Below are 14,614 nucleotides of genomic sequence, written 5' to 3' on the forward strand. Positions count from 1 at the left end.
ATTATTATTATTATTATTATTATTATTATTATTATTATTATTATTATTATTATTATTATTATTATTATTTCATTTGTATGCTGCCTTTCTCCCAGAAGGGACCCAAGGTGGCTCACAGGTAAAACTTGATTGTAATTCTCAAGCATGCATTTCCCCCATTTTTATAATAAAACCTAGTGATTTTCTCCTTTTTTTCATTTTCAGTGGAAGACTAAATACTCCAAACTCATTCTCAAAAATGCTGAGATGATCCCCAAAGACATCCATAAAGAAGTTCAAGAAGCCTTTTTGACTTTCCGAAAGCATGCGTGCTTCTTCCAAGATCTCATCAGGATCAAAGGGAAAGATTTTGTTACCCCGGTATCTCGCATATTAATTGGAAACCCAGGATGTACTTACAAATATTTGAACACGAGGTTATTTACGGTCCCTTGGCCTGTGGAAGGTTACGAAATAAATTATACCCATCCCAAAATATCCGAGGCTTGTAAGGCATTAATCAAACTTAATGACTACTTGCATGGAGATACTGTCCTGGCTTTACAAGAGCATAGTTTGACCGAGACAAAAGAAATGGAAGATCCTCCTGTCACCGATAGGCATCGGGATTATGCTACTTCCATTACAGGGATGGGGTCCGCTTTGGGAGATCAAAGGCCTTCTCATGTCCCAAAGAATGATTGTACCGATCTGAAAGGGAGAACGTCTTACAACCTGACGTTATTAAATTATATGGATCCACAACAAATGCCATTCTTGAAACAGGAGCCTTATTACGGAATGGGGAAAATGGCTGTGAGCTGGCATCATGATGAAAATCTGGTGGAAAGGTCAACAGTAGCTGTCTACAGTTATTGCTGTGAAGGTGGGTAAGGCAAGCGGACGAGAAGTAAAAAAACAAAGTGGATTTTGCTACAGGAGTTGCATATCTCCCCTTCCCCACCCCAAGCTGTCCTGCATCTCACTGTGTGTGTGCACAAAGAAGGATCCAAATCTGTCAACCTTTTCCTTGCATCTGCATATGCAACATGTTAGCAGCTTTATCATGTCATGTGCAAAACTGTGTCTCTCCCCCATCCTGCTTCTGTAAGCACTTACTTGTCCCTTTCTATCTTTCTGGATCTCAAGGAAGGGGTGGGAAGGGAGAGAGAAAAGAGCATATGAGACAGAGTGAGCCAAGCTGCGTGTGCTGCCGTTCGCCTTATCTGGAGCACTTTAAGTGGATTGAAAAGTTGCTATAATTAACTTGCTGATCAGGAGCCAAGAAAACGAAATCTGTCAAAATCTCTGCACTCTAGGTTCCCACAGATGCCTCTTTTGAGCATTGTATATATTCTTTTTAAACTGTGGCTTGACAACGCTTCCTTTTTGGTGTGATCTGTCAAACACTGCCTTGTTCCAGTTCTCTCTCTACTGGTTTCCCTACTGTCCTTTCTTTTCAGGGGACACGCCGCTCTCAATCTGGAGGAAATTCTCCCATGTTTACACATAACATTTCATGAATTTTTGTCCTGGCTTGTTAAACTGTGAGGGTCCTGTGAGATGCCACACTTTGGAACTTGCTAGCTCTGCTCCCAGACTTGTCACCCTTCTTGGCATAAAGAGCAGATGTTTGAAACAGGGAGCCTCTTCTGTTTATGCTGGCTCTCCACAATATGTTGGTTCCTGGAAAACAAGGGCACTGTGTCATGTAGAAAGCCCCCATAACTAGAAGCAGAACTCAAAAAAGTTACTTTTTTGGACTACAGTTCCCAGAATGCCCCTGTATGAGAGGGTTATGTTTTAATAATTTGTGTTGTTGTGTACCTTTAGGTCATTTCTATATTGCAGTAACCCTAAGGTGAACCTATCAGAGAAGCGGCTGCCTTTGCCTTCATCTGAGAGAATGTGACTTGCCCAAAGTCACCCACTGGGGATTCGAAGGCTTTCATGACTGACATCCACAGTTTTTTGTGGGTTTTTGGGCTATGAGGCCATGTTTTAAAAAAACCCACAAAAAACTACGTCACACACTGAGTTTCTCTCGTGCTGAGCAGAGATTCAAACCCTGGTCTCCTAGGTTGTCCGGTGCTCAAACCATTACGCTAGTTGTGGGAGTGTAGTAAATTTAGTTATATGTAATGAAATATTAATTTCACATATTGTTTGCTGATTTTAATGTATTTTTACATACTGTACATAAATAGAAATACAGTGCGTATTAAATACAGGGCCAACTGTATAGCCTTTAAACACAAGGAGATGTCCATCCCTGTACTAGATGGACAAGTACCCCAATTTGTCATGAAATAAAATACGCTTTATTATCACCTTGTACTTTTTCATTACTACAGGTGTTGCGCTGTGTGCTGGCCCCGTACCTCTCACACCTTGTTCTTGAGTAGAGAGAAGTCCTTGTGAGATGCCTGTCACCTTAAAACTGGTGCAGGGTGTACATTATCCCAAAATCAGTATTGAGATGATAGAGGGGGGAACCAAAATGAAGGTGACAGGAGGTATGGGCAGAGGCATTCCCTTTGAGTTAATGTGGGAGAGAGAGCAGAGGATAGTATGGAGTTACATGTCTAAAAAAAAGTGGAGGGGGAAAGGACCAATTCAGAAGTCAATGGTCTATATATTGTCCTAATGATTGTGAAAGCTTGAACTTCAATGCCTATGTAAATTGTGATCCTTTATGAAGTCTGTAACTGGAGACTCCACTTTGCTGGAGGATTTCTCCACTCACCCCCTTTGAAAAGGTGACTTTGGCTAAATCGGGACTTTGTTTTTCAAGGTGCTGAGTACTTCCTGAGAAATGCTGATATCTTTTCAGTTTCTCTGAGCCTCACTGGGAACTCCAGAATCTCAGGATCTCCCTAGCAGGGGAGCGCACCTGGCAGAATATGTACTCGGTGTCCTGTTATATGATCGTATTAACCTTTTACAAAAGTTCCTTTGTTTCCCAATTTACTCAGCACAGTTTGATCAATAGTCTCCTTGTGTGTCTCTGCTTGGCTGAACGTGGCAGTGAGCTATTCATTTTGCAAATCCAAGGAAACTTTTCAAAACTGTTGCTCCTTGCTAATAGGCTGATTAAGCGGAGGCGATTAGCGCTATTGAATAGAATGTCATAATGATCCTTGTATCAATAAATGCAGAGTCCCTTCTCTGCAACCCCTCACAGCAATTGTGAGATGTTGGAGGCATTCCATATCTAACTGTCCTTTTCTTTCTTTCTTTCTTTCTTTCTTTCTTTCTGTCCGTCTTGTCATCTTTTCAAAAAGATTCGGCCATGGAGCTAATTGTAGGGGGGAAAAATGGAAATGGAAACCTTTGTTTTCATTTCAGTTTGTATACCAAGTGGTGAATCTTATTTCATTGGGGTGTAATGAATCCACTCCAGCCTATAGTTCAAGTTCTCAAAGATAAGTACCTTGTATAGCTTCTCTAAAGTTTGAATGAAACTCAGAGCAGATTCACCAGTCTTCTGATATGGGGACCACCAGCCACCATTTTGTCTACACTTCCCCAAAAAGTGTTAAGGCTTTGTGAAGTGGTAAATTTCCTAGAAGACTCATTACTGCAGCCAGTGGTGAAAACAGTGAGGACTGAGTGGCCATGTTCTAGAAGAGTTTATTCCTGACATTTTGCCTGCATCTGTAGCTGGCATCTTCAGAGAATGCATGCTCGGCATTCTCTGAAGATGCCAGCCACAAAAGCTGGTGAAACGTCAGGAATAAACTCTTCTACGACATGGCCACATAACCCGAAAAATCCACAAAAAATTATGGATTACAGCCATGAAAGCCTTCGACTTCACAAGTCAGGACTGACATGTGAGGCAAATGAAATTGACAGGGAACTGTACTGGGATTTTGAAGTACAAGAGCACAACTGAATGCTGAATCAAATACATAGTAGGCTCTTTCATTGGGGGTAGGATAGTATATATAAGGTATAATATGTCCATCTATTTGTACTCTATAACAGAGCTTCTTAGTCTATCTGGTGTGGGGTACTGGCAAGTTTACCAGTGTGCCAGAAACTAGTCCCATATTTGTACTCTTTGACTACAACTGTTTCTTTCCTGGAAACACATTGTGGACCAGAAGCCAACAGGTTGCAGACTGGTACTGGTTGAAGAATGGTACTACCACTACTTTGAGTACTATTGCTCTATAGTAACTATTGCACGTGTTAGATTATGACTCTGGAGATCAGGGTTCAAAATACCCACTTGCCTATGGAAACCCACTGGGTGACTGTGGGCGAGTCACACATCTTAATCCCAGAAAACCCTGTGATAAGTTCACTTTAGGGTCACCATAAATGGCTGTAAGGCACATAAGAACAGCAACAAACTATTACAAGGAGATTTTTAAAAAAATTGTCCAGCTGGAAAATACCTATTGTGGAAGGGAGTCATGAACAACTATGACTGCGGGTGTATTGTATCAAGTTGGACTAGATGCCTCAGAGAAAGTTGATAAGCGTGGAGAGCCAATGTTATGTAACGGTCAGAGCGTTAGACTGAGACTCAAGACCCTCCAGGATCTAGTCCCATCATGTACCATGAAACTCATTGAGTGACCTTGGACCAGTCATCATCTCTTATCCTGACAAAGGCGCTGTACAGACCAGCATTTTGTGCCTGTCTGTACACACGGTGAGGGCTGAACATTCGCATGCTCAAAGCCCTTACAGAGCCACCTGGCTGCCATTATGGCACAAGCCCATCCACATGGCATGCACCATGATGATGCATGCTGGGCGCAGTGCCCAGAGAGTGCTGCATGGAAGGGGCATCATGATGCTGTGCCACGGCACTTATGAAGCCCTTTCCAGGATGCAAAAAGAAGCCCATTTTGGGTGCTTCGTTTTGCTCCTTCTGGAGGCCGCAGTGTGGGGTTGCCATGGTCTCCATTCAGGGCTCAAAGGAGTGGCGTTGAGCTGCCCATATGGACAGCCCCTCACTTCACAAGGTTGTTAAAGGAAAACAGGAGGAGGAGGCCAGCCATGTAACTTTACCAGGCTCTGCTCACTTCTTCTGCAATTTCAGCCAAGTGAAATGAATGCCCACTGATAAGGGACAATTTGGGGGGTGATGACAAAACCAAATGTATCCGAATTTCTATCATACCAAGTCTCAAGGAGATGTTTGTCCAGGGTGGCACCCCTTTCTCTACCTAACAGAAGTGGCCGCAGTAAATATATTCTTCCCCCAGCATTTCAAGATTCTCAGCGCAAGGGCTTAATAGGCCTACCTTTCTGGAGTCACTCTGGTTTTTAATACTGGTGGTATCTGCTGCTGGAAACACGTCCATCCAGTTTATTTCCCAACAGCTGCTTCAACTTCCTGTTTGCATTTGGGTCTACAATTAAAGTTGTTGACATTGATCTATGTAGTTCCTTATACCTAGAGTCTTAGCAGTTGGAAGCTGCCTCCTATTTCATGTACTCTCATGACAGGTGGAATTCACTAGTCTGCTTAAGCTAATAGCTTTTAAGGTTGTAAATCTTTTGGGAAACTGGGACCAAGAACCGTGAATTTAATATTCACCTGTCACCGTTAGTCTTGACAGTCTAAGGCTGTTGTCTTAATGCTGCAGAGGGCAGAGTAGCCATACCCTTTTTGGCACTTCTTTCATTAATGTGTGGACTGAATTTCTTTACTAACTAGGAACTTGAAAGCAAAGATCAGATTTTGAACCAATAAGTGAGGGTGCATCTACACTGTAGAAATAATGCAGATTGATACCACTTTAACTGCCATGGCTCCAGCCTACAGAATCCTGGGATTTGTTGTTCTATGAGGCACCAGTACTCTTGCAGAGAAGGCTAAATACTTTGCAATACTACAAATTCCAGGATTCCATAAGATGGAGCTACAACATTTAAAGTACATTATTTCTAGTGTAGATGTCTCCCCAGGCTTGATTTCTCCTAGCTTCTTTTCATTCAATAGTTCATAGATATTCTTGTTCCTTTACTCCCTCTGTGTGTTGATTTCCTCACAGTCTCTTTGTGGATCATATTTTTGTGCTTTCCACTTTGGTGTTGTTAGGTGCCTTCAGGTCAACCCCAACTTAAAGTAACCCAATTGTAGGGATTTTTTTTTTTTGGCCAAGGTTTATTGAAGGGGGATTTTTTATTATCCCTCCCCAAAATTATCAGCATGTCAGACTGAAGATGGACATTGTATGTTATTATCTAATTGGTATTCCCTAGATCAGTGGTTCTCAACTTTTGGTTCTCAAAGAGTTTTGGACTTCAGCTTCTTGGTCAGCATGGCCTTTGCTCAGAGCTTTTGGGGGATAAGTTACAAAAGCCTCTGGAAGACCAGAGTTTGAGATCTATTGCCTCAGATTTTGTGTTTAACTCTGTGTTTGTGTGTGAGAGGGACTGCCTTCAAGTTGCCTGTTGACTTATGGCGACTTCATGAATTTCATAGGGTTTTCTTAGCAAGGAATAGGTAGAAGTGGTTTTGCTAGTTCTTTCCTCTGAAATGTGGCCTACAGCATCTGGTTTCGGTTGGCAATCTCCCATCGAAGTACTATCCAGGGTTGACCCTGCTCTACTTCCAAGATCAGACAGGATCTGGTGTCTTTAGGGAGATCTGTAATGTGGTGATAACATCTATATTGTGTGCCTTCAAGTAGCTTGTTGACTTATGGTGACCCCATGAATTTCATATGGTTTTCTTTGACAAGAAATATTCAGAGGTGGTTCAGCAAGTTTCCCCCCCCTTTGGAATGTAGTCTATAGCATGGTATTTGTTGGAGGTCTCCCATATCTGCACTACATAGTGATATCAATTTTATACCACATGAACTGTTAATGGCTCCATCCTTTGGAATCCCTGGTTGTGTAGTTTATAATTTGTTGATAACAGAGCTTTACTGGACTCCCTTGAACTATAGCACTAGAGTTGTCTAGCTGAGAATTTTAAGTACTTCCCCACACTTCAGCTACCGGCATTCCATCAGATGCAGTTATGATGGTTATAGTGGTATTGAATTGATATAAAGGTATATGATGCACTCTTATACACTCTTATACTTAAAATTTCCTGCTAGACAACTCTAGTGCTGTAGTTCAAGAGAGTTCAGGAAAGCTCTGTTTGTTGTTGCTGACTGCCTTTGAGTCCATCTCGACTCATGGCGACCCTATGGATGAGACATCTCCAAGACCCTCTGTCCTCCACTGCTCTGCTTGAGTCCATCCATCTGGCATGTGGCCTTCCTCTCTTCCTACTTCTCTCCACCTTTCCCAGCATTATTGTCCTTCCTTCTCATGATGTGTCCAAAGTACAACAGCCTCAGTTTGGTCATCTTGGCTTCTAGGGAGGTATCCAGCTTGATCTGCTCTACGACCCGTTGGTTTGTCCTTTTGGCTGTCCATGGGATCCTCAGCACTCTTCTCCAACACCACATCTTAAATTAATGGATTTTCTTCCTATCATCTTTCTTAACTGTTCAGCTCTCACATCCATGGTAATAGGGAGTACAATGGCTTGTATGATTCTAACCTTTGTACTGAGTTGTATATCTTTCCATTTTAGAACCTTTTCTAGTGCTTTCATAGCCACCCTTTCCATTCTTAATCTTCTGATTTCCTGACTGCAGTCCCCATTTCTATCAATGTTTGATCCCAGGTATGGGAATTCTCGATCCTCAACAAATAACAGACTATATGAAAGTGGTTCCAGACTAACTGGAATGGACAGATGGACAGATATGAGAGCATTCTATTCTGTGTGGATCTCCGATCCGATATCAATTTGTTCTCTTTCCTGTAGCATGGACAGCCTATTTCATTCTTAAGATGCCTTTTTCTTTTCAATGGATGCTTTAACTGGTAGCGTTCTTGGCCTGCTGCCCCTTCCCAAGGCTTACTTGAGTATGTAAATCTTTTGAGTAATAAACAACTGGATCTGTTAGTTGACAAGTTAATATTTAACAGGCTAACAAACCATTGATTGACTGCAGTGGCCACCAATTGTGAAAGGCCTATTACATTAGGCTTTTCAGGACACACAACTCTCGTTTTCTTTTCTGCAAAATGTACTTTATTTTCATCATCGTTATTCATGCTGCTGTTGTTATTATGATGATTATTTAAAGCCATGGCCAAGGGCTTGCTTTTCATGGTGGCTTTCACTGCCTGTGAAAAACTGACAGCGTCTTCCCTGCTAATGACTTTATAAACCAATTGGAATGTTTGGTTGGATTGATAATTGACCAGTAATCCCTTCTATTTGCTGCTTAATAGATGCAAGGTCAGTTAACAGTAAGTTGTACACCCTGCAAAGACCATTTTTGGTTTGTTTCTGGGTGATTTCCACCCGCCTCTCCAAGTGTAGTGAGGTGTATAAAGATGCTACCTCTAAAAAGACCAGGAGATAATCTTTACAAAAGGGCTGATTTAACCATGCAAGCAAACAGGGCGGCTGCTGGGGGATATGAAAAATCCAAAGTCTTCTATTCTAGCTATGTAAATATCTTTGATAAGGAATTCATGCCTGCACCAGAGGTTAGAATTGTGTGACCAGATATTGTTGAACTGCAATTCCCAGCATTCATCGCCATTGGCTATTCTGTGTATGTCTGCTGGGCATTGCAGTCTAACAACTGAAGAGCTACATGATTTCCATCTGTGGTCTACATTTCGGAAACAAGCATGCAGAATAATTAGCACCTTCGGGCGTAAAAAGTCTGCCTCCCCTCCTCTTGCTTTTTAATTTTGGCCACCTCTAGGAGTGCAGAGCAGAGTTTAGGAAAGTTACTTTTTTCAACTACAGTGATCGGTCTACCAGATGCAGCATGGCTAGTGGTATGACTGATGGCCATGATAGCTGGAGCATTCTGAGCAGTGCAATCCAAAAGAGTTGGTTTTCCAAGTTCTAGTTTGTAGGTTAACATCAGGTACATATTGGCCTCATTCCCACTTACCTCTTGATTTTCTTCCTGCACCAGTTCCTGAAACCGGTTCAGCAAACAGCATGGTTTCCACTATGTTTGCACCGGTTTCAAGAATCGGTGTAGGAAGCAACAGCCGCGGTTTCCCCGCCATGCCTCCCTCCGTTCTCCTGGCCATACCGGGGGCAGAGGAGAGGCCGGGGAGGAAGGAGAGAGGCAGGCCAGGAGAATGGAGGACTGAGGACGGAGTATGGAGGTATGGCTGGGAAAGCCGCTGCCAATGAGAACCAGGGCGGATTCAAATCTGATTCAATTGTGCCTGGTTTCCACTTGGGTGAATCTATTTATTTCCAAATTAAATAATACTGTCATTAGTATTATTCTTTGAAGCAGTTTGACATGTTTTCCAATCAAACATTTTTAAAGGGAAGACTTTAGTATTTATATATTGTATTAAACCAGTTCATTTTAAATCTGTTAAAAACTTTATGCAGCAAGCCTATATATACGGTACTTACCTAGAAATAGACATTGTAGATATTAGGTATGTAGTTCTCTTGAGGATTGCTGTAAGTTGGAAATGGCTTGAAGGCACACAACAATTTTCCACCAAGTTTCTTCCTAAAGGATAAAATGAGTAATTTAGCAGTTTTCTTCCTGGTGCAAGAAAATCTTCAAAAAACTGCACATAGCCTATTTACTATTCAGCACTTAGTCTATACAAAATTCACACATGGTTGTTCTGCAGAGAAAGCAGGATTTTTCTGTGAAAATATTATTTCTTGCACAGAAAATGCCGTATTCTGCTCAAACCAGAAACATGAGCAAATTTTGCACAAAGAGTCCCAAACTGCAAAAGTTTTTATTAGTCCAGGATTCCTCTTGTCAAGCTTTTGTGACATATGAAGACATGTTTTTGAACAGCTCTAGTGGACATTAAACTCAGTGGGGCTTACTTGAAAGTAGGTGTGTATAAGATAGCCACACTAGTAGACTAAAAGTGCTTGATTAAGTTTTATAACAACACACGCATACTTATAAAATTGAGTGTGCAAGCACTACGCGGGGAGGCATTTTCATTTCACGCAGGAGAATGCCTCTTCTAAGACGTCTGCAAAACACCTAGGTGTATCCTTGCAAAACTAAGGATGCCTTTTTGCATCGAGATTATTGTTTTTCGCTGTGTACTACATTAATAAATCAATGAAAACTCATACAGTTAGTCAACAAAGATTTGTTTAACCAGGGATCAGTCTTGTTTTTGATGTTATTATTGGGAGGGCATTTAATAAGAAAACGATCTCTGGATGCGTGCAAGATGCCATCAATAAGCAATAAATGCTGCATACACTGCCCTAGTCATTTCAAAGTAAAGATATAATTAGATTGAATGAGATTATTTGTTGCCCATGCAAACAGGTGTCAGTGCAATATTTTCTCCATTAAAAAAATCTTTATTCATTTTCAGCTCCCAAAACTTAGGGGGAGGCAAAAGAACCTAGACTCTCCCCAAAGATTTATAACTTTCATTATTTCACACACAGACAGACAGACCAATACTGACCTCCTGACTTCTCGGTATTCCAGTCATCAATCACGTGTGCCAACTCATGGTGTTTATTTAGATTGGGGCTTTACAAGCCAGTCGTAAAATATGAAAATTATTTCCCAGCTGATTTTAAGAAAAATAAAAAAGGTACCCAACTATATGTGGCCTTTCCTTCCCTTCCCTTCTTCCTTCCCTTTGTTTTGTTTAAAGTGTGGGGCCTTATTCGTGGAGTTGTTTCTTCCTTCCAGGAGGACATGGTTTCTTGATGGTTATGCGTTTTCTTGATACAAGAAGATACCAATAAGATAAGCAGTACTAGCCAACAGCTTAAAAGCAACAACAACCCAGCATCACTACTGCCGCCAGCAAAATCGATACTAACACCTTTAAATGTATTCTGTCTCCCTTTCCGAATGAATCGTAACTCAATATTAGGAAGGAGGGACGCTGTGTGAAAACTGCAGATATGGTGGCTTCCTGGTCACACTGAATAGTGCAATCCAATTTGGAGATTGTAAGGAAGGGCTAGCCTCTGACATGGACTTTAAATCTGCTTCTTTGCCTTGCTTTCCTCATTCGCATTGGCGATACTCGCACTCTGTTTTCCATGCAGCCTCCATAAAATATGAAACTACAGTCAGAGACAGCAGTTTCAGATCTTGCTTCCCAGGGTTTCCTCATAAATCTAGCACCTTTGGAATGTGCTCATTAAAGTAGCACTTTCTCTATTTCTCTCTTTGCAGTTTGATATTCTCCCCCCACCCAACATTCAGCTTTTTAACAAAAAAATGGTTAAACACAGAGTTCAACTGGATTTCATGTAATGCCGTTCCCATCACTCCCATTGAGCATGCCTTATAATTATCCTCAGAACTGAAACTGATGACTCCCATGGTGTTATTTTGGAAACAAGAGGAAGCAGGCTGCTACTTGTTTCAGAATGTCACTTACTACAATGTGATTTTAAAAAATAATAATAGTGTGGCACTTGATAGCGGAGCACATACTTGGTATGAAGGCCCCAGACTCAATCCTGTCATTTCCATTTGGAAGTTGTAAGGAACTTTCTCTCAAACCCTGCTCAGCCCATCAGCACCAATGGTTTGATTTGGATGCATGTGGTCTCTGAAAGACTATGTTTATGGGGAATCCTCTTCTTCAGCCAAAGGAAAAGAAAGATTTTCCAGAGTTGCGACAGAATCCTCCGACTAAAACCTTTAATAATAATAATAATAATAATAATAATAATAATAATAATAATAATAATTTGTTTTATTTATATACCGCTATTCCAAAGATCATAGCGGTGAACAGCAAGTAAGCTAATTAGCAAGTAAGCTAATTTGCTCCCAACAGTTTGGGTACTCATTTTAGCGACCTCGGAAGGATGCAAGCCTGAGTTGAGCTTGGGCCCTTTTGCTGGTCTTGAACTCGCAACCTTGTGGTTTTGAGTGAATGGCTGCAGTACAGGCATTTAACCACTGCGCCACCAGGGCTTAAGAGTGGCCTCTGATAATGCCATTAAACATTATGCCTTAAGTACCAGCAGCAGTTGCTCACAGGTTGTGTTTCAGATGCACACGCAAAGACATATTTTCCTGTTTAGAAATTGAGAATGTGGGTGGCTTTGGGCAAGTTGCAGATGGATGCAGAGCAGACTGGACGGTGAGCCCTGGTGTGAAAATGTCTGGGAGGGATGGAGGAAACCATGTAAATGCATAATCCCCTGGAGAGTCTTGCAAGTTGGAGCAACAAATGAATTAATCCTTGAAAACTGAAGCAAGATGGTGCTCTGCTAGATGAGCTGGAGATTTTCACACAGCTCTTTCTTGCCTAAAACTGAGCCTCCCAAAACTGGAGAATTTGCACCCTCATCTCCCGCCTGGAGATGACCAATGAAAACTGGAGACTCAAGGCAAGGCCCTGAGATATGTCAGCCTTAACTATGCTTGTGGTTGCATGTTTCCCACAGATTCACATAGTGGTGGTGAAGGAAGCTTGGCAAAACTGATAGTTCTGAGCAGACTAGTCCAGTGCCTCACTTCCTTTATGGCTGCAAGTCCTGTTGACTTTTCTCTTCTGCTGGTATAATGCAGCAACATTATTCTAGCCCTGTTCTAAACCCTATCTTACTGCTATCATGTAATTCAGTGTGGCATGTATAGGATCCCTAGGAGGCCTCCCATCCAGACCCCAGCTGGCTTAGCTCCATCAATGTGGCTCCATCATATATATTCAGATTCTGATCTGAATGCATTTATGACCATTAGTTTATCTAAAGAACAGAATCACAGGGAATAACCACAGAACATGGCCAAAGGGATTTTTTTCCTGGAACAGGAACAAAATTTGGCCTTCCTAAATTATTACTGTTAATAATATCTATGATTATTCCCACCCTGATACTAGGACATACACAAAGCTTTACAGATCACAGTTAAATGCCAGAATTTATTCTATCTCATTTCTTCTTCTTCTGCAGAACCTGATGTTGATAATCTTGAGAAAAAAACTTGGAATGGCAGAGACCCAGCCATTTGGCACGTTGCCTTGAAAGTTGCTTGGGACATAAAGACTCCAGGATTGGCAATACCTCTTCGCCAAGGAGACTGCTACTTTATGCTTGGTACAATTCAAATCCAGAAACACTGTCCATTCTCTTTCTTCTTTTCAACCTTCTTCACTCTTACTTCAGCCTGAAGGTTGCAAGTTGCTTTGGGAAGGGGCTGAATCCAAATGTAATCCCAGGTTAAAAACTAGAAAAGGAGTCTGATCATGAATTTAATGCACAGGCATCATCAAGAGGACTGTACACAGTAAAGGTAGGCAAGGAATAGGAACTAGCTCCGAAATGAACAGCCTGGAAGCTAGGATTCAGGAACAATTAAAGTTCTCCCAGTAGTTGGTTTCCACAGAGGTAGGTGGTGTTCCAGCTGTAGAGAGTACAAAAATCCAGAATACATCCAATTGTGTTGACATATGAAAGAGATACATCTCCAGATGGTGTAAAGTAATGTTTATTATTGAAAAGCTCTGCATGTTTTGGTCCATTAATTTTTGAGGCCACCTTTCAGGGTTCAAAGAAAACTGTCTGCAGAAATTTGTGGTAAATGTGTCTCCAGCAGAACTTACTAGCGACTACCGGCAAGATGAAAATCCCAGGGCTTTTCATTAATAAACATCTGTTCATGCCGTTTTGAGACAAGCCTATCTCATATGTAACTGCAGCAGTAGAGGCCAGGACTGAAGGTTTGAGCAATCTGGTCCCAACTACAAGCATTTGAACCAAATTTGAAGGCTTTCTGATACTGAGGAGACCCATACCCCTTAGGAGTCTTCTGAGTCCTGAGGATCCTATTGTTTCTTGGTTCCTAGGAATGTTCTTCATGTAAGTGGGAATATTGCTCTGTTGAGTCAGGAGGATTTATGGGGAATTCAACCTCAGAATCTTCCTTTCCCCTTGCCACAGGAAAACAAGGACAACCATCACCAAAGAATAAGAAACAGTTAAAAGGAAGATGTGTTCAGGAAGCAAGAATGTAGCTACTGCCTTATCCTCCACAGCATTTGTAGGTTCAAGCTCACCCAGTCAGTTTCCACGCCTGAGTGAGGATTCAAACCAAAATCCCAGCACCCAGACCACTACACCACAAAGGCTCCTTTAAAAATAATGTTTGCCATTGCCTTCTTGAGATGAGAGAGTGTGACTTGCCAGAGGTCATCCAATAGTTTTCTATGCTTGAGTGGGGATTTGAACCCTGGACTCCTGGAGTTCTAGACCAACACTCAGACCACTATACCATACTGATGTGTGTGTGTAGCATAAATAATGTATTATGACAGTCTGAAAAGGGAACAATCCCCTTCTTCCTCCCCCCAAAAATCTGTTTAAAAAACCTAAGAGTATGTTTTTAGTATTTTATTGCTCTTTTGCCCCTCAAAGAATTCCTAAAGTCTTTTGAGCTCAGATGCTGGAGAATATAATAAGATCCTTTGTTGCAGAGGTGGGTCTAGGGAGGTGTTGAAGATGAAATTTTAAAGGTTAGTTCAACACCTGCTTTTAGGCTCTTGCCTTTATTTATTTTTTCCAGGTGAATATCAAGCCACACCTGGAATTTTTCAGCTTATGCTGAGCATGGATAATCACTTATCTCCATTAGTTTTTCCA

At 41.5% G+C, this 14,614-nt stretch overlaps 1 protein-coding gene across 5 annotated transcripts in view; it reads left to right on the forward strand.

Annotated features, from left to right (window-relative positions):
- The window catches only part of FTO (FTO alpha-ketoglutarate dependent dioxygenase), a 246,335-nt gene that overhangs the window by 53,893 nt on the left and 177,828 nt on the right, over positions 1 to 14,614 (forward strand). For all 5 annotated transcript variants that reach the window (XM_042438437.1, XM_042438440.1, XM_042438439.1 and 2 more), the window contains exons 3-4: positions 205 to 865; positions 12,929 to 13,072. In XM_042438437.1, the coding sequence (XP_042294371.1) occupies positions 205 to 865; positions 12,929 to 13,072 (805 nt within the window). The remainder of the gene's footprint in view (positions 1 to 204; positions 866 to 12,928; positions 13,073 to 14,614) is intronic.

This window comes from Sceloporus undulatus, chromosome 8 (genome assembly GCF_019175285.1).
Source record: "Sceloporus undulatus isolate JIND9_A2432 ecotype Alabama chromosome 8, SceUnd_v1.1, whole genome shotgun sequence".
NCBI lineage: Eukaryota > Metazoa > Chordata > Lepidosauria > Squamata > Phrynosomatidae > Sceloporus > Sceloporus undulatus.